We start from the raw sequence: 24,310 nt of genomic DNA on the forward strand, positions 1-24,310 counted from the left end.
TCCACAGTTGTCCAAGGAATAAACTGCACTCAAATATAGATTAAAGCAGTGCCGATCCTGTTTGGCTCAAAGTAAAACTACTTTAAATATCTGCAGAATGCCACAACAGGGACAAAACTCAATGCTCTCTTTGGCAGAGTTTGTCCCACTTTTTAAAGCTACAGGTCTTTTCCCGCCAAGTGAGGTGGCTCTGAAAAGAGCCTTTGGTTTGCGAGGTGGTCAGGCGGTCCGGAGGCAGCTCATTGGCGGAGGGTGTACCTGATGATGGCTTGGGTGCCCTCGGACACGGCGTGCTTGCCCATCTCCCCGGGCAGCAGCAGGCACACGGCTGTCTGGATCTCCCTGAAGGTGATGGTGGAGCGCTTGGCGGAGCGGGCCAGGCGAGAGGCCTCGTCGGCGATGCGCTCGAAGATGTCCTTGACGAACGAATCCAAGATGCTCACGGTCTTCTGCGAGAGGCTCAGGCCCTCGTGAACCTGCTTCAGAACCCTGGGGAAGTAGATAGCGAAACTGTTGGGGCAGCGGCGGCGGCGGCGGCGGCGGCGGCGGCGGCATTGGCGCCTTGGCTGCTCGTGCTTCGGGCTCTTCGGGTCCACTTCTGTGGGCTCCTCCGTGCCCACGCATTCGCCAGAAGAGGTCTCACAGCCAGGCTCAGCCATGTGGGGCTCGCCTTCCCGACAGCTCGGAAGGAAGGACAATGGCGGCTGCAGAGGGGCGCTGGCCCGTTTATAGTCGCTGCATTTCCTGACGTCACGGGCAACCTCCATATCTGATTGGACAAAATGCAATGCAGGGAAGTGGGGCTCTATGCCAGGCCGTGTCCCCTGTGATTGCATACCCTCGAGCTTCACATCACATCACATCGGACAATCAGAGAGGGAAATCCGGTGCCCTCTAAACTTCTTGGGACCTCGGTCAGAAAATCTTTCAAACATTCCATTTCATTGTGCATTTTGTCTGCTGATTTTCAACATCAAAACAGTAACAGATCTGAGGAGAGTCCTGTTTTTATTGGAATACTTTATATTGCACATCATTACCTTATTTCTGATAAGCAGTAAGTGCCATTGGATCAGGACATGCTAGAAACCAGGATGCTCTGGAGACCCAGAGTCAATGTGTCCATCTCTGAAAATGACAGCAAAGGTAAAGTGGTGGTGATGGAAACACATGAGTACATTGGGAGAGAGGAGGAAAATGATGCCTGGGCTTAAACAGTTCATGAATGTGTAACAGGAGGTAGCCATATCGGAGCACCTTCCCTTTCTATTCAATTACTTTGTGTGGGGGGGCGGGGGGAGGGACCCCTTTTTGGCAGGTAGGGAGCAGCACACAAGAAAGGGTGGCATAAATTGGACCAGTCCCTTTTCATTTATCTACCCAAAGACAGTATATTAAGGAGTTACAATTAAGAGGTGTGTGTGTGTGGGGGGGGGGGGGTCGGATATCAACTGGTCATAAGTAATTACACATCTCATAATAGCTCCTCGTGGTGCTAGTTTGTAAACGCTGTAAGGGAGGGCCAGCAGAATGGGATAAACCAGAGCTGAAACTTATTTCCCCATGTTTTCTGCACAAAGCAAGAGGTGAGGATATGAGATTGGCGTGGTTGTCTGTGGAACTGCTGAAATGCCTGGTGCCCTCTGAATCTTCAGGTATGTCCACAAGAGATAGCAGGAGATCCCAGAAATTCTCAAGCAGAGCTCTCATGTGCATGCCTGGCCTGCCCTGGTGGGGCAAGACCAGAGCAGTGCCCAGTAGTGTCCAGAGTAGAGTGGAGAGAAAGTCAAGCAGCCGGGAATCCCCAGCGAGCCTCCATTCTGTCACAGTCACTTGCATACCTTTTCTTTTTTCTTGCCAAGCAACCAGATGCTGATCTTCACAGATGGCAAAACCACGACTAACAAATAAATCAGAACAGGCCTGGGCACACACAGGCCAGTTTGTCAGGACCAGTTTGCTTACCTTTCCAAGCAACTACTATCATTGTCAGCTGCTCAGCCTAACCCAACAGGTGCCACTACAGGAGAGGAGAGGGAGAAGGACCAGTCCCAGAGGGCCCATTCCCGGTGTACCCCAAAGTCCTCTTCCTCCTGACAGCCTGGAACCTGCAGCTACCGCAGATGGGCCCCTCTGAAGATCCTTTCCCCTCTTCTGGCTTTCCAGGCATCGTATCAACTAATCAGAGTTGGTATTAAGCTTCCTGTCGCCTCTCTCAGAAGTCCTACACAAACACGCCAGTGAGAAGAAAGGTCAACCAACAACATTTGTTCACTGATGCCCCAGCAGGGGAGCTCCGGGAAGACTTCACCAGAAGCACCAAAGATTGTAGGCTTTTCAACTTCGGCTTACTGAGAGAGTCTGACCTCCATATCCCAGGCCCCTCGTTCCAGAGGAATGACTGGCCAATTGGGGGCCATTTCTCCTACTACTCAGAATGGACTGTTGTCCTGGGCTAAGCCACCATAGCTTGGGCAGGAACTCTCGCATGGCCAGCAGAGTGCTGGTGCAAATCAAGAGACATAATTGACAAGCACCTGCCCCGAGTTCTGACCAAGACCCTCAGGAGAAATGGCAAAAACCATAGTCTCCAAACACACAGCACACAAAGAAGTAGTCATACAGATAAAAACACCAAAAAGGTTTTTAATGCTTTTAGCAGCATTTGCCAAGTTTAAAATTGTTTTCTTAACACTAGTTTGGTTGTAAAAACAATACCCGCACACTAGAACTGCTGACCAAATATAAGTGTTGTTGGCTGAAAAAAAAAAACAAAAAACAAAAAAAACCACACACGCGCGCACACACACGCACACACACACACACACACCAATTTACCCAGATTGTCTAAGAAACCACCAGAGGGACCTCTACTAATCAACTCTTGTTGATCAGACGTTGGATGTGGCCATCACGGGAAGTCCCAGAGCTCGGACAAGGCAGCTCTCTGTAGCTGAGGCAGTGCCTAAAAGGGCTAATGGCTGAGGACTGCCAGCTGACCGCACTCTCAGCAGCTGAAGCAGAGTCTGTCTTTGAGGAGAGTTCTGGTTGGAACATCCTCATGTCTATCATCGCCTCATTATCAAACGATACTCTGGCTACCCAGGCAACCGTAGTTTGACAGTCGTTTTCTCTCAGCACTAGCTTTTGGCTTCCATTTCTTGGCGAAAAGAGGTATGTTATCACATTATTTGGTATTCCATTTTTAGGCACCGTGCCCTGTTGTCTGCTATCTTGCTCTCTATGCTTATATCCTAGCTTTACTGCAATGTATCCACATGTGCTTCCTGAATCCGGGATGTCATGGCTTCCTTAAATTGGGGGAAATTACCAGACATTTGTCTTTGAATATTATTCTTCCAAAATTCATCCAAGTTTCTGCTTCTGGAATGCCTATGAGATGCACTTAATAACTACTTACCCCATTCCTTATGTCTCTCTGCCTCACTCTCATCCTATTTTTGTCTTTATCCTTCTATGAGGCGTTCTGTCTTATTCCTTTCACCTATCTTCTAGTTCACCCATTCTCTCTATCTGGTATGTCTCCTTTGTTGTGTAAACTTTTGTGGATCTTTTAATCTAGCGGTTCCTATTTTCAACACTAGAAAACCATTTAAGACATTTTTGATAACTAGTCGCTTCCTACTCATATTTTACATGTCTTGTAATTATTTTTTAAAGATTTTACTTATTTATGTGTCAGAGAGAGAGAGCGCACAAGCAGGGGGAGCGGCCGGCAGAGGGAGAAGCAGGCTCCCCGCTGAGCAGGGAGCCCGATGTGGGACTCGATCCCAGGACCCTGGGACCATGACCGGAGCTGAAGGCAGATGCTTAACCGACGGGGCCACCCAGGCGTCCCTCTTGTAATTATTTATATAAACGTTTTAACCGTTTTTTAAAGTTGGCATTTGGTAATACTACTTTGGAACTTTCCAGTTTGGTTTCCTGTTTGATTTTGAGAAGGGTGGCTTGTGTGGGGATTGTGTGCGTGTATAGGAGGACTTTATCTGCAAGAATCCTGTAACAACCTCAATTAAGGTTACTCCTCCGGGAAGGATTAGAAGTGCACTTGCCATGTGTCTGGGTTTGTGAATGGGAACTGTTGGCATCGTGCTGGTAGTGCTAACCCGAACCCCAGAGCTACGCCAGGACACTCGTGTGAATGCACATCCTCAGGGAAAATTTTTTTCCCCCTCACTCAGAACTAAGGACCGGGAATAGAATTTTCCTCGGCGTCTCCTTTTCCCAGTAGGGAAAAGTCCAGTTTTCTCAAAGTTTGTATTCATTCAAGCACCACTTCATGCAAAGCCGAGTATGTAATGCGATGGGTCTTACTTGCTCAGGCCCATGTAGCAAGCGGTAAACAACAACAACAACAACAACCACAACAAAAACTGTACATTCAAATAGCCTGAGTTAAAATACATGGTCGACATCAAGGGAAATCTTTTTACTACTATTAATTTGAACAATTCTCCTCTGACCTGATGGAAGTGGTGAGAGATACGTCCACGCACAGGCCTGGATTCATATCCTTCTCCTCATGGCTAAAAGCATACAACTAGTCAAACAAAGAAACAAACAGCAGGTAAAGTATCATACCAGATTCCCCCTCAACCGCAGAGGCTGAGTACCCAGTAAGACTCTTACTGGTTCAGCCTGAGACACCTGACCGCACACTAGGCCCAATGCCGTGAGTCAGCGGCTCCACATCCCTGATAGCTGATTGGCTAACTCCCAGCTGACTGAGGCTTGAGTTGCCTTGACTAGCAGCCTCCATCATCCATTGCAGAAGCCGATCTGCAAGTCCTGAAGATTTGTGATTTCCACAAGAAAAGATTACAGGCTTGGGAAGTATAGAATCAGATAAATCTGGGCTACTTGAAGTGTTAGCTACAGTTACCAGGGAGCCTGAAATAGGAATTATTTCCTGAACTTTTTGATTTAGCGATTTCTGTACTGAGTTTGGGTTTTCTCTTCTGTTTTTCCAAGAATTCCATTAACAAAAGTAATGTTGAATAAGTTTGATTGGGGGTGGGCACGCGGGGGCTGCGTTGTTTAAGCGGCTGCCTTTGGCTCAGGTCATGATCCCAGGGTCCTGGGATGAGGCCCTCATCAGGCTCTCTGCTCAGTTGGGGAGCCTGCTTCTCCTCTCCCTCTGCCTGCCGCTCTGCCTACTTGTCCTCGCTCTCGCACCCTCGCTCTCCATCAAGTAAATAAATAAAATCCTTAATAAAAAAGTTTCATTAGGGGATGTTCGACTTATCAGTACTATTTTCCCAGGGTTGTGGCTTATAATTTGTTACTTAAGCAACAAATCCACTTCTCTCAATCAGTCTTTACCATTAACCACACTATTAGAGAATGAATGCTCAGCAGATGCCCTTTGTCCTCAGTTGCCTTCAGAAGTGATCAGAGGCACTCACTTCCCTTTTGTCTAGGCCTCAACATCCATTTTTCCTCACTGCATCTTGGAGTTTGTATCTGTCATTCACCTTCACACTCCCAGTCTTCACAGTCTATATGGTGCATTCAATGTTGTTTTACTCATGCTGCTATTTGATTTCTGAAATTGCGGAGCAAAGCACCCAAAGGAGTGCAAAAATGACCTAACGGATTCCATTTCTTAGTATGACTTCTCACATAAAACGATACATATGGGACCAGTACGTAAGAGCAAGACGCAAAACCTTTGTGTGCCATATGGACAAACACGGGGACTTTGAAACAGCAGCAGTGAGCATGATAGAAAGGAAGTGCCTCAGTGGAATGCTGTTTATGCAAAGAGGCTCACCGTTGTATCTCTGAAGAGGGGCATGGTGGCGAAGAGCCTCTGGCTCCCCAAATATTTTTCCCCATCTTGAGGCACTACCAAGGACAATTTCCTGGTCGTTGATTCCCTGATAATTTTTCCCACTGGCCTTACAGAATAAATTCCGTATTTTTCCAAATCCTGTCATTAGATTTTTCAAAAATTCCAGAATGACAATAAGCGATAAACCTTACAAGGGTGGCCACTGATGCTAAATTCTTACTCTAATGATCCTAAGGAGAACTCCGGAGGTATAATGGCTCATCCGAGTTCTTCTACATTGGACCAAACAAACAACAAAACAACAACAAAAAACCCAGACTTTGCACCTAGTGATGGAAGAGGCATTGCACGCCTTCACGTCTCTGCTACACGCAAAAGCCTTCTCTGGTGTCCTCGTTTTTCTGGAACTGCCCACCCTATTTTCCTGGAAGTCATATTGTCCTGCCATAGCTAAATAAGTTTTGTGATTTGACACTCCAGGAGGTTCCTGGGACACTTCTGATGGGCTAAGGAAAGTTTTTTTTGATTTTTGTAGATTATCCACATTTGTTTGGCAGGGAATGTCATCTTTCCCAGGGGCATCTACAAAGTATTTCAAAAGTACAAATGCCATTCTTAAAATATTGACCAAATATTGATTGCTAAAAATACCGTAATCAATTTCTAAAAATTGAAATCAGAGTATATTCACTTTTACAGAGATAGGAAGCTGGAAAAATAAAAAATACAATAAAATTAAGCAACACTAATACCGTCTTGAGTAAAAGGGTGGTGAATGAGGTCCCCTCACTTCTCTAACGGGACAACAAATAATCACTATGATGGAAGAGGCAGTGCATGTGCCCGTGTACAGCTCAGGTTTCATATCTCACATGGGTTGTTCTATCCCCCCGCCGCACCCCCCCACCCGCACCCAAATCATATGAAGACATTCTTAACCCCAGGACCTCAAATGGGATCATATTTGGAGATAGAATCATTAATGAGGCAATCAAGTTAAAATACCCTCTTTAGCACGGATACTAATCCAAAATGACTTTTGCCTGTATAAAAGGGGCGAATGTCAACACAGAGACATGCGCATAGAGAAGAAAATGTGGGGGGAAAAAACGAAACAAAAAACAATGGGAGAAGTCGGTAATGTAAGAGCCCGAGAGAGAGAGACCAGGAACTGATTCTTCCCTCACACATCTCAGAAGGGAGCAACCTGGCCCACAACCCATGATTTGGACTTCTAACCTCCAGAACTGCGAGACAATACATTTCTGTTAAGATCCCCAGTCTGTGGTACTTTGTAATGATAGACTTAGCACACTCACGCAGATTTTGATTCCGGAAGTGGGATGAAGTTGTAACAAAGACTTAGTAAGTTGGGAGTGGCTCTGAGACTGGGTAATGGGGCGGGGGGGGGGGGGGGAAGAAACTGGGTAATGGGTAAGGATGGTAGAGTTTTGAGATACATGATAGAACAAGCTGAGATTGCTTTGAGGGACTGTTGGATGAAATATGGACATTAAGTGTATTTCAGGTGAGGGCTCATACAGAAAAGAGGAGAGCTATAGGGAAAGACTTTATCATCTTAGAGAATCCATAGAGCATCATGAAAATTATGTTGCTAGAAATGTGAGTGAGGAGGGTGCTGCTGCTGAGGTAGCAGATGGAAATTAGAGGCATGTTATTGGAAACTTGAGAAACGGCCATCCTTGTTATCGGGTGACAGAGCATTTGCCCACACCATGTTCCAGTGTTTTGTGTTTGGTGAAGACTAGAACGCTCACATGATAAGCTGGGACAGATAAGCTGAGGAGATTTGTAAGCACAGTGTTGAAGGCAGGGCCTGGTCTCCCCTTGCTGCTCATAGTAAATGCCAGAGGAGAGCTGTAAATTAAAGAAGGTAGCGTGAAATGAGAAGAGACTAGCACGTGATGATTCGCAACCTTCTCAGCCTAACCAGGTAGCCTGCTTTGGAAAAAGGGCCAAGGGTGTGCCTGGAAAACCATCAGCTGGGAGCTTAGGCATGTGACACGTGGGTCCAATCGGCCATCTCAGCAGAAGCCAGGAATGGAGATATGGTTATGCAAGAAAAATGTGTGGAGGACCCTACTGTGCCATAGCTTGAACCCTTTGGATTGCAGGGAAAGCCAACAGGCGTCTTATTCTGAGAATTTGATGCTGGCTGAAAGGTGGCCAGCTAGAACTAAAGGGAAAGAGATGGGACAACACGAAGGAAGACTGTTGGGACTGCTGGGATTCGGCAGGCGAGAAAAGGGCCCCCAGATATATCTCACCGGGAACATGTGCTATTCTTCAGGAAAGGGGGCAAAGGACCCCACAGAAGGTTCAGTGGCTGGCAGGGCTGCCACTGCCAGTACAGACCCAGACGTGCAATGCCAGGGTCTCGAGAGCCATCTTCTCCTTGATTCCTGAGACCGAGGCTACCTCCTGGGTTCCAAAGGATAGGAACACCCGGCCTTCAGAAGACGGTACTGCAGCAGCCCTGGACGGGTGGGAGGCCGCCACTTCCCGTGGCAGAGAGTGCGGGGCTGCCACCCCTTGTGGGAGCAGAGCTCAGAGCCCAGAGCCAGAGAGGATTCTCTTCCATCCTTACGTTCTAATGTAATGTTTCCTACTCGGACCCAAACTTGCTCTGGACCCACGAACCCTTGTTTCCCTTTCCAATACCTTGATTTTGGAATAGTAATGACTGTCCTGTGCCTGTCCGTCCACTGTATTTTGGGAGCAGATAACTTCTTGTCTTCTGTCACACATTCTCAGCTGGGCGGGAATTACGCCTCAGCATTAATCATAGCTGGAAAGGCACCCTTATCTGGTGTACAGGATATTTAGATGAAATTTTGCCTTTGCATTGATGCTGGAATGGGCGAAGACTTTTGGTGACATTCACATAGGATGAATGCATTGTGGACATAAAGACATGAATTTGGGGGGCGAGAGGGCTGGCTCTTATGGATTGAACTTTGTGCTCCCATAATTGATATGTTGTATTCCTGATCCCTCATTCTTCTAAATGTGACCTTATTTGATGGTAGACCACTACCCTGGCATTACCCTGGTGGTCGTGTTCAGGTGAAGTCATTAAGGTAGGCCTCACCCAATAGGACTGTTGTCCTTAGGAAAAGGAGAGATTTGGAGTCACAGACACTCACAGAGGGAAGACCATGTGAGTAGATATTGTGAGAACGTGGCTATTTTAGGACAAATAGAATGACTTATGAAAGATGCTTGCCTCATAGCCCAGAGACTCACCCACCCATCAGACAATGAGTTTGGACCTCTAGCATCCAGGACTGTGACGCAATAAATGGACATGTCCTTTAAGTTGACCAGTCCCTGGTATTTGATGTAGCAGCCCCACAAAGCTAATATAAACATCCTTAAATCACCACGATTAAAACACCTATGACTAAGCCAGCAAGCAAAGGAAAACTAGCCGGTAAAGACTGACACCTCTTTCCCCCATCCCCACCACCACCGATCTCCAAGGTGGCACAACCAAGGAGGTCTCCTGTGGCTCACCTTGGGACAGCTTCTCACACGTGGGGCCAATAACTGTGTCTCAGAGGATGTAGGTCCCCCCATTGGCTGACTCAGAAGAGTGTGGGGCTTGAGCTGCTCTGAACAGAGTCTCCCATCATCCCCATGATGAGGTGTTGCACGTCATGAAATTTGAAGTTTCTCAAAAACAAAAGTTGGCAGCCTGAAAGGAACAGAGTCAGATAAGTCTGGATGTGTCAGAATAGTAACTTCAGTTTCCAGGGAGCCGGAATAGGTTTTCTTTCTTGAACTTCTGGATTTAGGTATTTCTGTACTGGGTTTGGGTCCTTGCTTCTGTTTTCCAATGAACTGCAATGAATTCCAGTGAATCCCAATGAATTGAATTAATATGAGTAGTGCTTAGAAGAAATTGACTTGGGGGGCACCTGGGTGGCTCAGACGGTTGGGTGTCTGCCTTCAGCTCAGGTCATGATCCCAGGGTCCTGGGATTGAGCCCGGCATCGGGTTCCCTGCTCAGTAGGGAGCCTGCTTCTCCCTCACCCTCTGCTGCTCCTCCTGTTTGTGCGCTCCCTCTCTCTCTCTCTCTCTCTCTCAAATAAATAAATAAATCTTAAAAAAAAAGACGAGAGCTTGACTTGGGTATGCTTGTCCTATTAATACTATTTTCCCGTGTCGATGCTTATGATGTATTAGCGAAGCAGGAGCCCTTCCCTTATATCATCTTCTTAGTAACCACAGCATTAGACCACGATTGCTCCCCAGGGACATTTTTCCTGACTCACCCACTGAAGCGAATAGTCAGATGTATTCACTTTCCACTCTGGACTTCAACATCGAACCCCATTTTCTTCCTCTTTCCCAGATTTCGTGTGTGTCACTCACACTTGCATTCCCAGTCTTCCAACCACAGCCCAATTTAGGTGCATTTTAACCTTGTTTTCCTAGTGCTCCCATTGGATCGGAAATTACGGATGCAAAAGAGCCCACGTGTGCCCTCCCTCCCCGACACACATCACACATATCCTAATGGATTCCCATTCTTTTTTTTTTTTTTTAAGTTTTTGTTTTAATTCCAGTTGGTTAACGTACAGTGTTATCTTAGTTTCAGGTGTACAATATAGTGATTCAACAATTGCGTATATGACCTGGTGTTCATCAGGACAAGGACCCTCCTTAAACCCCATCACCTGTTTATCCCATGCCCCCCAGCCCTCCTTCCCCCTGGAAACCATCAGTTTGATCTCTATAATTAAGAGTCTGTTTCATGAATCCTCTCCCCTATCCCTCTGTCTCTCCCCTCCCCTCACTTTGCTCATTTCTTTTGTTTCTTAAATTCCACATGTGAGTGAAATCCTACGGTATTTGTCTTTCTCTGGCTGACTATAATCCTTAGCATTATACTCTTTAGCTCCTTCCATGTCACTGCAAATGGCAATATTTCATTTTTTTTATGACTGTATAATATTCTATTGTTTATACTTATGCCACACCTTCTTTACCCACTCATCAATCGATGGACACTTGGGCTGCTTCCATATCCTGGTTATTGTAATTAATGCTGCAGTAAACATAGGGGTGCACGTATCCCTTTGAATTAGTGTTTTTGTATTCTTTGGGTAAATACCCTGAAGTGGGATTGCTGGATGTAGGGTAGTTCTATTTTTTAACTTTGTGAGGAACCTCCATACTGTGTTCCACAGTGGCTGCTCCAGTTTGCATTCCCACCAACAGTGCTCGGGGGTTCCATTTTCTCCACAGCCTCGCCAGTACCTGTTGTTTCTTGTGTTGTTGGTTTTAGCCGTTCCGGCAGGTGTGCGGTGACATCTCATTGTAGCTTTGATTTGCATTTCCCTGATGAGTGAGGTTGAGCATCGTTTTATGTGTCTTTGGCCATCTGGATGTCTTCTTTGGAGAAACCTCTGTTATGTGTTCTGACCAATTTTTTTTAAATTGGATTATTTGCTTTTTTGGTGTTGAGTCTTGTAAGTTCTTTTTATATTTTGGATACTAACCCTTTATCAGATATGTCATTTGCCAATATCTTATCCCATTCAGTAGGTGTCTTTCAGTTCTGTTGGTTGTTTCCTTTGCTATGCAGAGGCTTTTTATTTGGAAGTGGTCCCAGTTGTTTATTTTTACTTTTGTTTCCCTTGCCTCGGGAGACACATTTAGGAAACATTGCCATGGCTGATGTCAAAGAGGTTACCGCCTGTGTTCTCGTCTAAGATTTTTATGGTTTCAGGTCTCACACTTAGGCCTTCAATCCATTTTGAATTTACATTTGTGTATGGTGTAAGAAAGTGGTCCAATTTCTTTCTTTTGCATGTTGCTGTGCAGTTTTCCCAACACCGTTTGTTTCTTGCTTTGTCGGACATTCATGGACCATGTAGTTGTGGTTCATTTCTGGGTTTTCTATTCTGTTCCGTTGATCTATGGGTCTATTTTTGTGCCAGTACCCTACTGTTTTGATTACTACAGCTTTGTGATATAACTTGAAGTCTGGAATTGTGATGCCTCCAGCTTTGCTTTTCTTTCTCAAGATTGCTTTGGCTATTCAGGGTCTTTTGTGTTTCCATACAAATTTTAGGATTGTTTGTTGTAGTTCTGTGGAAAATGCTGGTGGTAATTTGGTAGGGATTGCATTAAATGTGTAGATTGCTTTGGGTAGGATAGACATTTTAACAATATTTGTTCTTCTAATCCGTGAGCATGGCATGCCTTTCCATTTCTTTGTGTCATCTTCAATTTCTTTCCTCAGGGTTTTATAGTTTTCAGAGGATAGTTCTTTCACCTCTTTGGTTACATTTATTCCTAGGTATCTTATTATTTTGGGTGCAACTGTAAATGGGATTGTTTTCTTAATTTCTCTTTCTGCTGCTTCCCGATTGGTGTACAGAAATGCAACAGATTTCTGTACATTGATTTTGTATCCTGCAACTTTACTGAATTTGTTTATCAGTTCTAGCAGTTTTTTGGTGGAGTCTTTCATGTTTTCTACCTAGAGTATCATGTCATGTGCAAATAGTGAAAGTTTGACTTCTTCCTTGCCAATCTGGATGCCCTTTATTTCTTTTTGTGGTCGGATTGCTGTGGCTAGGACTTCCAGTACTATGTAGAGTAAAAGTGGTGAGAGTGGACATCCTTGTCTTGTTCCTGACCTTGGGGGGAAAGCTCTCAGTTGTTCTGCATTGAGGGTGATGTTAGCATGGGTTTTTCATAGCTGTGGGTTTTTTCATGTTAGCTGTGGGTTGGTTTTTTTTAAGATTTTATTTATTTATTCATGAGAGACAGAGAGAGAGAAGGCAGAGGCAGAGGGAGAAGCAGGCTCCCTGCAGAGCAGGGAGCCCAATGCGGGACTTGATCCCAGGAGCCTGGGATCATGACCTGAGCCGAAGGCAGACGCTTAACGGACTGAGCCACCCTGGCGCCCTTAGCTGTGGGTTTTTATGGCTTTTCTTATGTTGAGGTATGTTCCCTCTAAACCTACTTTTGTTGAGGGTTTTTATCATGAATGGATGTTGTACTTTGCCAAATGCTTCTTCTGCGTCTATCGAAATGATCATAGGGTTCCTATCCTTTGTCTTATTGATGGGATGTACCATGTTGATTGATTTGCAAATATCGAGCCACCCTTGCAACCCGAGAGTAAATCCCACTTGATCGTGGTGAATGATTTTTTGCATGTGTTGTTGGATTCGGTTTGCCGGTATGTTATGGAGGAATTTGTGTGTCTATGCTCAGCAGGGATGTGGGATATTGACCTGGAGTGCTCTTTTTTTTAGTGGTGTCTTTATCTGGTTTTGGTATCAGGATAATGTTGGCCTCATAGAATGAATTTGGAAGTTTTCCTTCCTTTTCTATTTTTTGGAATAGTTTGAGAAGAATACGTATTAACTCTTCTTGAAATGTTTGGTAGAATTCACCTGTGAAGCCTTCTGGTCCTGGACTTGTGTTTGTTAGGATTTTTTTGTTTACTGATCCAATTTCTTTGCTGGTTATTGGTCTGTTCAAATTTTCCATTTCTTCCTGTTTCGGTTTTGGTAGTTTACATGTTTCTCGGAATTTAGCCATTTCTTCTAGGTCATTCCATTTGTTGGCACAGTTTTTCATAATATTCTCTTATAATTGTTTGTATTTCTGTGGTGTTGGTTGTTACTTCTCCTCTTTCATGTGTGATTTTATTTATTTGGGTCCTTTCTCCTTTTCTCTTGATAAGTCTGGCTAGAGGTTTGGCAATTTTACTGATTTCCTGCCAACCCAAAGAACCAGCTCCTGGTTCCATTGATCCGTTCTATTGTTTTCTTAGTTTCTATATTATTTATTTCTGCTCTAATCTTTATTATGTCCTTCCTTCTGCTGACTTTAGGTTTTGTTTGTTGTTCTTTTCCTAGCTCGTTTAGGTTTTATTTGAGATTTTTCTTGCTTCTTGAGGTAGGCCTGTAATTGCTATACACTTCCCTCTTTGAACCGCTTTTGCGGCATCCCAGAGGTATTGGACCATTGTATTTTCATTTTCATGTGTTTCCATGTGCTTTTTTTATTTCCTCTTTTATTTCCTGGTTGAACCATTCATTGTTTAGTGGCACGTTATTTAACCTCCCTGTATCTGTGGTCTTTCCAGATATTTTCTTGTGGTTGACTTCTAGTTTCATAGAGTTGTGGTCAGAAAAGATGCATGGTATGACTTTGATCTTCTTGAATTTGTTGAGGCTTGCTTTGTGGGCTAAGATGTGATCTATTCTGGAAAACGTTCCCTGTTTACTTGAAAAGAATGTGTATTCTGCTGCTTTAGGATGGAATGTTCTGAATATATCTGTTAAACCCATCTGGTCCAGCGTGTCATTCAAAGCCCTTCTTTTCTTGTTGATATTCTGTTTAGATCATCTGTCCATTGATATAAGTCAGGCGTTAAAGTCCCCTACTAGTATTGTATTATTATCGATTAGTTCCTTTGTGCTTGTTATTCACTGTTTTATGCATTTGGGTGCTCCCATGTTGGGCGCATAAATATTTACTATTGTTATATCTTCTTATTGGAGTGTCCTCTTTATTATTATATAGGGTCCTTCTTTGTCTCTTGTTGCAGGCTCTTTTTTTTTAATTGTGCTATGTTAGTCACCATACAGTACCTCATTAGTTTTTGATGTAGTGTTCATGATTCATTATTTGCGTATAACACCCAGTGCTCATCACAACACGTGCCTTCCTTATTACCCATCACCCGGCTCCCCCATCCCCCACCCCCTCCCCTCCGAAACCCTCAGATTGTTTCCCGGAGTCCATAGTCCCTCATGGTTCATCTCCCCCTCTGATTCCCCCCGTTCAGTCTTCCTTTCCTTTCCCTAATGTCCTCCATGCTATTCCTAATGTTCCACATATGAGTGAAACCGTAAAGTTTAGTTTGTCTGATACAAGTATTGCTACTCCAGCTTTATTTTGACATCCATGTGCATGACAGATGTTTCTCCATCCCCTCACTTTCCATCTGCAGGTGTCTTTAGCTAAAATGAGTCTCTTACAGGCAGCATATAGATGAGTCTTGTTTTTTTTAATCCATTCTGTCACCCTTTGTCTTTTGATTGGAGCATTTATCCCATTTCTTTCAAAGTAATTATTGATAGATATGTATTTATTGCCATTTTATTACCTGATTTGTGGTTGTTTCTGAAGATTTTCTCTGATCTTTTCTTGTCTTTCTCTCATTCGTGTTTTGCTGATTTTCTTTAATGATGTATTTGGATTCCTTTCTCTATTCTTTGCCTATTTATTAGTGGTTTTTGATTTGTGGTTACCATTAAGTTTGTATATTACCTCTTCTATATGCAGCAATCTATATCAAGTTGATGGTCCCTTAAGTTTAAACCCATTCTTGACTCCTCTGCTCCCCATGTTTTAGGTATATGTTGTTACATTGTAGTTTTTATTTATTTTTCTTTTTCTTTTTCTTAGAGAGGGAGAGAGTGGGGAGGGGAAGAAGAAGGAGGAGAGAGAGAATCGTAAGCAGGTTCCACGCCGGCCATGGAGCCCAACGTGGGGCTCGATCCCACAACCCCAAGATCAAGACCTGAGCCGAAATCGAGAGTCAGACGCTCAACCGACTGAGCCACCCAGGCGCCCCTGTGTTGCTACATTTTAAATCCTTTTATTTTGTGAATTCCTTGACTAACTTTTTACTGAAATACTCAAATTCTAGTGCTTTTGTGGTTTTTCTACCTTTATACTGTCTCTTTTCGTCTCTTCTTTCCACTCAAAGAGTCCCCTTTAATATTTCTCGCAGGGCTGGTTTAGTGGTCACGAACTCCTTTAGTTTTGGTTTGTCTGGGAAACTCTCTTTCTCCTTCTATTCTGAATGGTAGCCTTGCTGGATAGAGTCTTCTTGGCTGTAGATTCTTTCCTTTCAGCACTCTGCATCTATCATGCCACTCCCTTCCGGCTTGCAAACTTTCTCTTGAAAAGTCTCCTGCTATGGGGCGCCTGGGTGGCTCAGTCGGTTAAGCGGCTGCCTTCGGCTCAGGTCATGATCCTGGGGTCCTGGGATCGAGCCCCACGTCCAGCTCCCTGCTCAGTGGAGAGCCTGCTTCTCCCTCTCCCTCTGCCTGCCACTCTGCCTACTCGTGCTCTCTATCTCTCTGTCAAATAGATAAATAAAATCTTAAAAAAAAAAAAAAAGAAAAGAAAAGAAAAGTCTCCTGCTAGCCTTTCGGGTTTTGGTTTTCCCTTGTAAATACTGTCTTCTTTTGTCTTTCTGCTTTTCAAATTTTCCTTTATCACTATATTTTGCCGATTTAATTACATATTTCTTGGCGTGGGTCTGTTTCTGTTGATTTTGATGGGAGTTCTCTGTGCGTCCTGGATCTGGATGTCTGCTTCCTTCCCCAGGTTAGGGAAGTTTTCAGCTATTATTTCTTCAAATAAATGTTCTGCCTCCTTTTCTCTCGCTTCTTCTTCTGGGACTCCTATAATGTGAGTGTCATTGCCTTTGATGGAGTCCCTGAGGTCCCTAAGTCTATTCTCGTTTTGCATAAGTCTTTTTTATCTCTGTTGTTCCACTTGATTCTTTTCCATTACTCTGTCTTCCAGGTCACCAATTCATTCCTCTGCTTCTTCCTCCTGCTGTTCATTCCATCAAACGTGTTTCTCATTTCGTTTACTGAGCCCTTTATCTCTGCTATGTTACTCTTTATCTCTGTGTTAAGGGTCTCACTCATGTCTTCCACTCTTTTCCTAAGTTCAGTGAGTATCCTTACTGATCGTTGCTTTAAATTCTCTATCAGGCATATACTTATATCTGTTTTGCTTAGATCTCTGGCCGTGGCTTCATCCCGTTCTTTCATAGGGGATAAAGTTCTCTGTCTCCTCGTTTTGTCTGCCTCTCTGTATCTGTTCCTGCGTGTTATGAAAGTCAGCTACGTCTTCTGCTCTTGAAAGTAGTGACTTTATGAAGAAGTAGTCCCAGAGGGCCCTGCAGTGCAGTGTCCCCTGTTCACCAGAACCTGGCACTTCAGGAGAATATCCTATGTGTGTTGCTTAAGCCCTGCTGTTGTGTCTGAGTCACTTTCCTTTCAGTGCAGTCATCTGCGCTGACTCTCTGCCTGTTGTGGGCTGTGCTTGTTCTCTGTGGTGTTACTGGGACCCAGGCAGGCCAGCTCTGGGGACAGGGGGATGTGCCCACCAGGGAACTTGGGAGCAAAATTTGCATTGGGCCACCAGTCCTATGCCGGATTCCCCCAAGCGCTGTGGTGGCTGGGTCTGTGCGTGGGGTTGGCCAGGGGCATGAGGCTGGGGGTGGCTCGAGGCAATGGCTGGGTGTAGCTGGGCCCTGCCCACAATGGTGGCTGCAGGTGCCCGGCCGGGCAAGGCATGACAGCTGGGCGTGGTTCAGCAGCTGGGCGGGGAAGCAGCTGTGCACCCGGTGGCTGGGTGTGGTATGCACTGCTTTAACAAAATTTGCCCTGAACCCAGGGCTGAGGCCAGCAGGCCTGCATTGGGCAAGTCCTCAGGAGAACTGGTGGGCATGGCACACTGCTAGCAGGTTAAGTAGCAAGTGTCTCTGCAGTGCTCACATGGCCCCGTGTTTATGCTGGGGGGCAGGGGAGGAAAATGGCACCTGCAGCTCCTTCCTCTTCAGAGAAGTCCCCCACCGCGCTCCAAAATCAGTATGAACGGTTCTGTCTCCCGTTTGCCCCTGGCATGGTGCAAACTGCCGTTTTTATGTCGCTTCTCCACACAGGCTGCTCTCTCTCTAAAGGTGGTGATCCAGCTGTCACTCGCCCTCCTGGCTTGCCCAGCGCCGAGTCAGCGGACTTTCAAAGCTCCAGGCTCCAAGTCCCATCGGTTATAGAAACTCCCGGTATTCAGCCCTTCTGGTTTCCACAGCCAAACAGTATGGGTATTAGCGTCCCCCGTGTGAGCTCCCTGGTGCGAGGGCCCATTTCTCTGCCCTCTCCCCATGCACAGCTCCCTCTTTCCTGTGGGCAGCCTCCATCCACATTTCTGACCTTCCTAACCTTTCAGATGCAGCTTCCTCCCTATATTTAGTTGTGGGTTTTTTTCTTCCAGTCCTTGGGTTGCTCTCTAGTTTATTGAATATTTGAGGAGGATATCTAGTTTAAAATGTGGGACAGGGTGAGCTCAGGCTCCTCCTATTCTGCCATCTTCCCAAGGTCCTCTGGATTCACGTTCTTAAAATGACTTTTTAAATAATATATGTACGAGACCAATGTGCATGAATAACTGAAAAACCACTGTAATTCATGTGGTCCAAAAAGGCATTTTGAACCAGCAGCAGTCAGCATGATAGAAATTAAGTGACTTATGAAACAGAATTTTATTTTTCTAAATGGTCCACAGTCCTTTCTCTGAAAAGGCATACGGCTCTGAAAAGAATTTTTGGGTTCAAAAATTTAGTTCCCCATGTAAATGTCAATTTCTAAGGACCACCTACAGGGATTTACTGGCACTTCATTTTATGGTAGCTTTCCTTGGGTATTTATGCAGCAAACCCCCCATTCCATTTCATATCCCTTTGGCTTTATCTGTCGTCTAATGGGCCCAAGAAAAGGTTGGATTGCTCTAGTTTACCTAGCTTTTGTCTCACTGTTTGGCTCAGAGTGACACCTTTCACAGGTTTCTACATTCAGCTCAAAGGTTATTTAGAATTTATTTTAAAAGTTCACATGGAGGGCGCCTGGGTGGCTCAGTTGGTTAAGCGACTGCCTTCAGCTCAGGTCATGATCCCGGAGTCCTGGGATCGAGTCCGACATCAGGCTCCCTGCTCAGCGAGGAGCCTGCTTCTCCCTCTGACCCTCCCCCCTCTCATGTACTCTCTCTCTCTCATTCTCGCTCTCTCAAATAAATAAATCTTTAAAAAAAAAAAAAGTTCACATGGAACACACAGCACACATGAAGAAATAGTGGGTTTCCTGCAACTTGTAACACATTTCAAAGGATTGAAGGCCCCACCCCTACCCCCGCCAGTGTGTTCTTCCTTCACAGATATATAGGAAGCTAGAAGTCAATTAAATGGAAAGCACTTGGATAATCACCAACTACTTTGAAATTCAGCATGTACCTAAAGGAAAAGGAAACAAAGGAAGGAAAAAAAACCCATGCACCAAGACGAAAAACACACTGAGCATTAAAGTACATTACCATTACCCTAAGTCTTCCTATCCACCAAATCACTTGAGGTAGAAGGATTCACCTTAGTTCTCTTAATTGCCAAACAGCCTCCTCTTATTTTGATGCAAAACGATAGGGACAGGTCTCACTGTGACATCTGCATGTTTACACTTCAACCACCCCGGTTAAAAGGAAGAGCTTCAACAGAAACCCACAGGCACACGGACAATCACACCGCTTTCCCCCTCAATCACCAGGCTGCATGACACAGGAAGGCTGTTATTGGTTCAGGCCTGGTCACCCCACCACCCTTTGGGCCAATGGCCGTGCATCCTGCGCTGCCGGTTTCTTATTGGCTGCTGCTAGCAGAGGCTGGGAGCACAGCTGCTCTCATTGGATGACCCCGTCATCCAGGCATAACTGCAGTGCAGGAAGCCTTTTGTGTCAAAACGAAAGATGGTAGGCTACCAAGGCACAAAATCAGATAAATTTGAATGAAGTAAAGTATGGCTTTCCTTTTTTAATTTTATTTATTTATTTATTTGTTTGTTTGTTTATTTATTTATTTTTATTTTATTGTGTTTCGTTAGTCACCTAAAGTAGGCCTTTCACAAGGTCGGGAGCTTGAGTAGGGCATGATTCTGGATAGTTTGAGTTTTCTGCACGGTGTTTGGGTCTTCTTTCATGTATTTCACTGAATTAGGATGAGGGGATACGTTGAGGGATTGTGAATGGGGTGTGAGTTTTGTATCTGCTACAGCGCTTCACTTGTTGCTATATCAACACACTCGAAAATTCTCTAGACGATACTACTCTACACAAGTGGGAGAAGGAGAATACAAAAGGCAAGTAAAATTATTGTGGACTCAGCTGTGACGTAGAGTCCCAAAGACGCCGACCTGAAGGAATGGGCCACTTAGGAAAGTGATAAAATGCGACATGGTCAAGGAAAATCATAACAGACTGCAGCACACACATATATTAAAGTGGACTTGCTCAAGGTAAAGGAGTTTGAAGAACGGACAGAATGGCACAGGTCCAAACGCTAGAGTAGGTGGCACTCTGGAGAGTTACAGGTCTCTTTGTGCCAAGTGAGGTGGCTCTGAAAAGAGCCTTTGGTTTGCGAGGTGGTCAGGTGGTCCAGGGGCAGCTCATTTGCTTGCGTTGAACCTGATGACGGCCTTGGTGGCCTCAGACACGGCGTGCTTGCCCATCTCCCCGGGCAGCAGCAGGCGCACGGCCGTCTGGATCTCCCTGGAGGTGATGGTGGAGCGCTTGGTGGTGCGGACCAGGTGAGAGGCCTCGCTGGTGATGCGCTCGAAGATGTCCTTGACGAACGAATCCATGACGCTCACGGCCTCCTGCGAGAGGCTCAGGCCGTCGTGAACATTCCTCAGAACCCTGGGGAAGTAGGCGGCGAAACTGTCGGGGCAGCGGCGGCGGCCGCGGCGGCCACGGCGGCGGCCTCCGCGCCTCGGCTCCTTCTGCTTCGGGCTCTTCGGGTCCGCTGCCGTGGGCTCCTCGGTGCCGAGGCTTTCCTCAGAAGAGGTCTCACAGCCAGGTTCAGCCATGTGGGGCTCGCCTTCCCGACAGCTCGGAAGGAAGGGCACTGGCGGCAGCTTGAGCAGCGCGGGCCCATTTATAGTCGCTTCATTTCCTGACGTCACCGGCAAGTCCTATCTGATTGGACAACATGCAAAACCAAGAAGCGGGTCACTGAGCCAGGTCCTGTCAGGTCTGACTGCTTGCCCTCGAGCTTGACGTCTCTTCAGTCAGAGTCGGAATCAGGCGTCCTCTAATTTTCTTGTGACGGCCTCCAGAAAAATGTTCAAACATTCCGTGTAAAGATGTAGTTTACCTCCAGATGTCGGGTCACGATCTCAGGGTTGTGAAATACAGAGCAACTTCAGGCTCTGTGCTGAGCTTGGACCCCGCTTGGGAATCTCTCCCTCTCCCCCTGCCCATCCCCGTACTCCCCTCCCTCTCTCTCTGATTCTCTTTAAAAAAAAAAAAAATTCGTATTGGAAATCTGGAGGAAATGTCACCTTTACAAGGAATGTTTGAACATTTTTCTGGAGGCCGTCACAAGAAAATTAGAGGACGCCTGATTCCGACTCTGACTGAAGAGACGTCAAGCTCGAGGGCAAGCAGTCAGACCTGACAGGACCTGGCTCAGTGACCCGCTTCTTGGTTTTGCATGTTGTCCAATCAGATAGGACTTGCCGGTGACGTCAGGAAATGAAGCGACTATAAATGGGCCCGCGCTGCTCAAGCTGCCGCCAGTGCCCTTCCTTCCGAGCTGTCGGGAAGGCGAGCCCCACATGGCTGAACCTGGCTGTGAGACCTCTTCTGAGGAAAGCCTCGGCACCGAGGAGCCCACGGCAGCGGACCCGAAGAGCCCGAAGCAGAAGGAGCCGAGGCGCGGAGGCCGCCGCCGTGGCCGCCGCGGCCGCCGCCGCTGCCCCGACAGTTTCGCCGCCTACTTCCCCAGGGTTCTGAGGAATGTTCACGACGGCCTGAGCCTCTCGCAGGAGGCCGTGAGCGTCATGGATTCGTTCGTCAAGGACATCTTCGAGCGCATCACCAGCGAGGCCTCTCACCTGGTCCGCACCACCAAGCGCTCCACCATCACCTCCAGGGAGATCCAGACGGCCGTGCGCCTGCTGCTGCCCGGGGAGATGGGCAAGTTCGCCATGTCCGAGGGCAGCAAGGCCATCATGAGGTACACCCTCTGCCAATGAGCTGCCTCAGGACCGCCTGACCACCTCGCAAACCAAAGGCTCTTTTCAGAGCCACCTCACTTGGCACAAAGAGACCTGTAACTCTCCAGAGTGCCACCTACTCTAGCGTTTGGACCTGTGCCATTCTGTCCGTTCTTCAAACACCTTTACCGTGAGCAAGTCCACTTTAAAATATGTGTGTGCTGCAGTCTGTTATGATTTTCCTTGACCATGTCGCATTTTATCACTTTCCTAAGTGGCCCATTCCTTCAGGTCGGCGTCTTTGGGACTCTACGTCACAGCTGAGTCCACAATAATTTTACTTGCCTTTTGTATTCTCCTTCTCCCACTTGTGTAGAGTAGTATCGTCTAGAGAATTTTCGAGTGTGTTGATATAGCAACAAGTGAAGCGCTGTAGCAGATACAAAACTCACACTTACCCCATTCACAATCCCTCAACGTATCCCCTCATCCTGATTCAGTGAAATACATGAAAGAAGACCCAAACACCGTGCAGAAAACTCAAACTATCCAGAATCATGCCCTACTCAAGCTCCCGACCTTGTGAAAGGCCTACTTTAGGTGACTAACGAAACACAATAAAATAAAAATAAATAAATAAATAAATAAACAAACAAATAAATAAATAAAATTAAATTAAAAAAAGAAAGCCATACTTTACTTCATTCAAATTTATCTGATTTTGTGCCTTGGTAGCCTACCATCTTTCGTTTTGACACAAAAGGCTTCCTGCACTGCAGTTATGCCTGGATGACGGGGTCATCCAATGAGAGCAGCTGTGCTCCCAGCCTCTGCTAGCAGCAGCCAATAAGAAACCGGCAGCGCAGGATCCACGGCCATTGGCCCAAAGGGTGGTGGGGTGACCAGGCCTGAACCAATAACAGCCTTCCTGTGTCATGCAGCCTGGTGATTGAGCGGGAAAGTGGTGTGATTGTCCGTGTGCCTGTGGGTTTCTGTTGAAGCTCTTCCTTTTAACCAGGGTGGTTGAAGTGTAAACATGCAGATGTCACAGTGGGACCTGTCCCTATCGTTTTGCATCAAAATAAGAGGAGGCTGTTTTGGCAATTAAGAGAACTAAGGTGAATCCTTCTTCTGCCTCAAGTGATTTGATGGATAGGAAGACTTAGGGTAATGGTAATGCACTTTAATGCTCATTGTGTTTTTCGTCTTGGTGCATGGGTTTTTTTCCTTCCTTTGTTTCCTTTTCCTTTAGGTACATGCTGAATTTCAAAGTAGTTGGTGATTATCCAAGTGCTTTCCATTTAATTGACTTCTAGCTTCCTATATATCTGTGAGGGAAGAACACACTGGCGGGGGTAGGGGTGGGGCCTTCAATCCTTTGAAATGTGTTACAAGTTGCAGGAAACCCACTATTTCTTCATGTGTGCTGTGTGTTCCATGTGAACTTTTAGAATAAATTCTAAATAACCTTTGATTTGAATGTAGAAACCTGTGAAAGCTGTCACTCTGAGCCAAACAGTGAGACAAAAAATAGGTAAACTAGAGCAATCCAACCTTTTCTTGAGCCCATTAGACGACAGATAAAGCCAAAGGGATATGAAATGGGATGGGGGGTTTGCTGCATAAATACCCAAGGAAAGCTACCATAAAATGAAGGGCCAGTTAATCCCCGTGGGTGGTCGTTAGAAATTGCCATTTACATGGGGCACTAAATTTTTGAACCCAAAAATTCTTTTCAGAGCCATATGCCTTTTCAGAGAAAGGACTGTGGACCATTTAGAAAAATAAAACTCTGTTTCACTAAGTTACTTAATTTCTATCACGCTGATTGCTGCTGGTTCAAAATGCCCTTTTTGCTCACATGACTTACAGTGGTTTTTCAAAGTTATTCATGCACATTGGTCTCATACATACCATATTATTTAAAAAGTCATTTTAAGAACGTGAATCCAGAGGACCTTGGGAAGATAGCAGAGGAGGAGGAGGCTGAGCTAACCGCATCCCACATTTAAAACTAGATATCATCCACAAAAATTAAATAAACCAGAGAGCAACCCAAGGACTGGAAGAACAAACCCCACAACTAAATATAGGGAGGAAGCTGCATCTGAAAGGTTAGGAAGGTCAGAAATGTGGATGGAGGCTGCCCACAGGAAAGAGGGAGCTGTGCATGGGGAGAGGGCAGAGAAATGGGCCCTCGCACCAGGGAGCTCACACGGGGGACGCTAATACCCATACTGTTTGGCTGTGGAAACCAGAAGGGCTGAACACCGTGAGTTTCTATGACCGATGGGACTTGGAGCCTGGAGCTTTGAAAGTCAGCTGACTCAGCGCTGGGCAAGCCAGGAGGGCAAGTGACAGCTGGATCACCACCCTTAGGATTTCACTCACATGTGGAATTTAAGAAACAAAAGAAATGAGCAAAGTGAGGGGAGGGGAGAGACAGAGGGATAGGGGAGAGGATTCATGAAACAGACTCTTAATTATAGAGATCAAACTGATGGTTTCCAGGGGGAAGGAGGGCTGGGGGGCATGGGATAAACAGGTGATGGGGTTTAAGGAGGGTCCTTGTCCTGATGAACACCAGGTCATATACGCAATTGTTGAATCACTATATTGTACACCTGAAACTAAGATAACACTGTACGTTAACCAA

The 24,310-nt window shown here is 45.8% G+C and overlaps 3 protein-coding genes across 3 annotated transcripts; 1 reads left to right on the plus strand and 2 right to left on the minus strand.

The window, feature by feature from the left end:
• Nucleotides 1-239: 239 nt before the first annotated feature.
• On the minus strand, nt 240-767 carry LOC135361873 (late histone H2B.L4-like). The gene has a single exon (XM_064573607.1). It carries the CDS (start codon nt 765-767, stop codon nt 240-242), a length of 528 nt encoding a protein of 175 aa, XP_064429677.1.
• Nucleotides 768-20,103: 19,336 nt separating this feature from the next.
• LOC135361953 (late histone H2B.L4-like) lies at nt 20,104-20,523 on the minus strand. The gene has a single exon (XM_064574436.1). The coding sequence runs from the start codon at nt 20,521-20,523 to the stop codon at nt 20,104-20,106; it is 420 nt and encodes a 139-aa protein (XP_064430506.1).
• Nucleotides 20,524-21,273: 750 nt separating this feature from the next.
• On the plus strand, nt 21,274-21,693 carry LOC135361955 (histone H2B type W-T-like). The gene has a single exon (XM_064574438.1). It carries the CDS (start codon nt 21,274-21,276, stop codon nt 21,691-21,693), a length of 420 nt encoding a protein of 139 aa, XP_064430508.1.
• Nucleotides 21,694-24,310: the final 2,617 nt, after the last annotated feature.

Source organism: Mirounga angustirostris, unplaced genomic scaffold, assembly GCF_029215605.1.
Source record: "Mirounga angustirostris isolate CCGP_5_RB_7025 unplaced genomic scaffold, mMirAng1.0.hap1 SCAF_11, whole genome shotgun sequence".
NCBI classification, from domain to species: Eukaryota; Metazoa; Chordata; class Mammalia; order Carnivora; family Phocidae; genus Mirounga; species Mirounga angustirostris.

What these genes read in the sequence shown, in the direction of transcription:
- LOC135361873 (XM_064573607.1), bottom strand. Translation starts at nt 767, where the DNA reads ATGGAGGTTGCCCGTGACGTCAGGAAATGCAGCGACTATAAACGGGCC.
- LOC135361955 (XM_064574438.1), top strand. Translation starts at nt 21,274, where the DNA reads ATGGCTGAACCTGGCTGTGAGACCTCTTCTGAGGAAAGCCTCGGCACC.
- LOC135361953 (XM_064574436.1), bottom strand. Translation starts at nt 20,523, where the DNA reads ATGGCTGAACCTGGCTGTGAGACCTCTTCTGAGGAAAGCCTCGGCACC.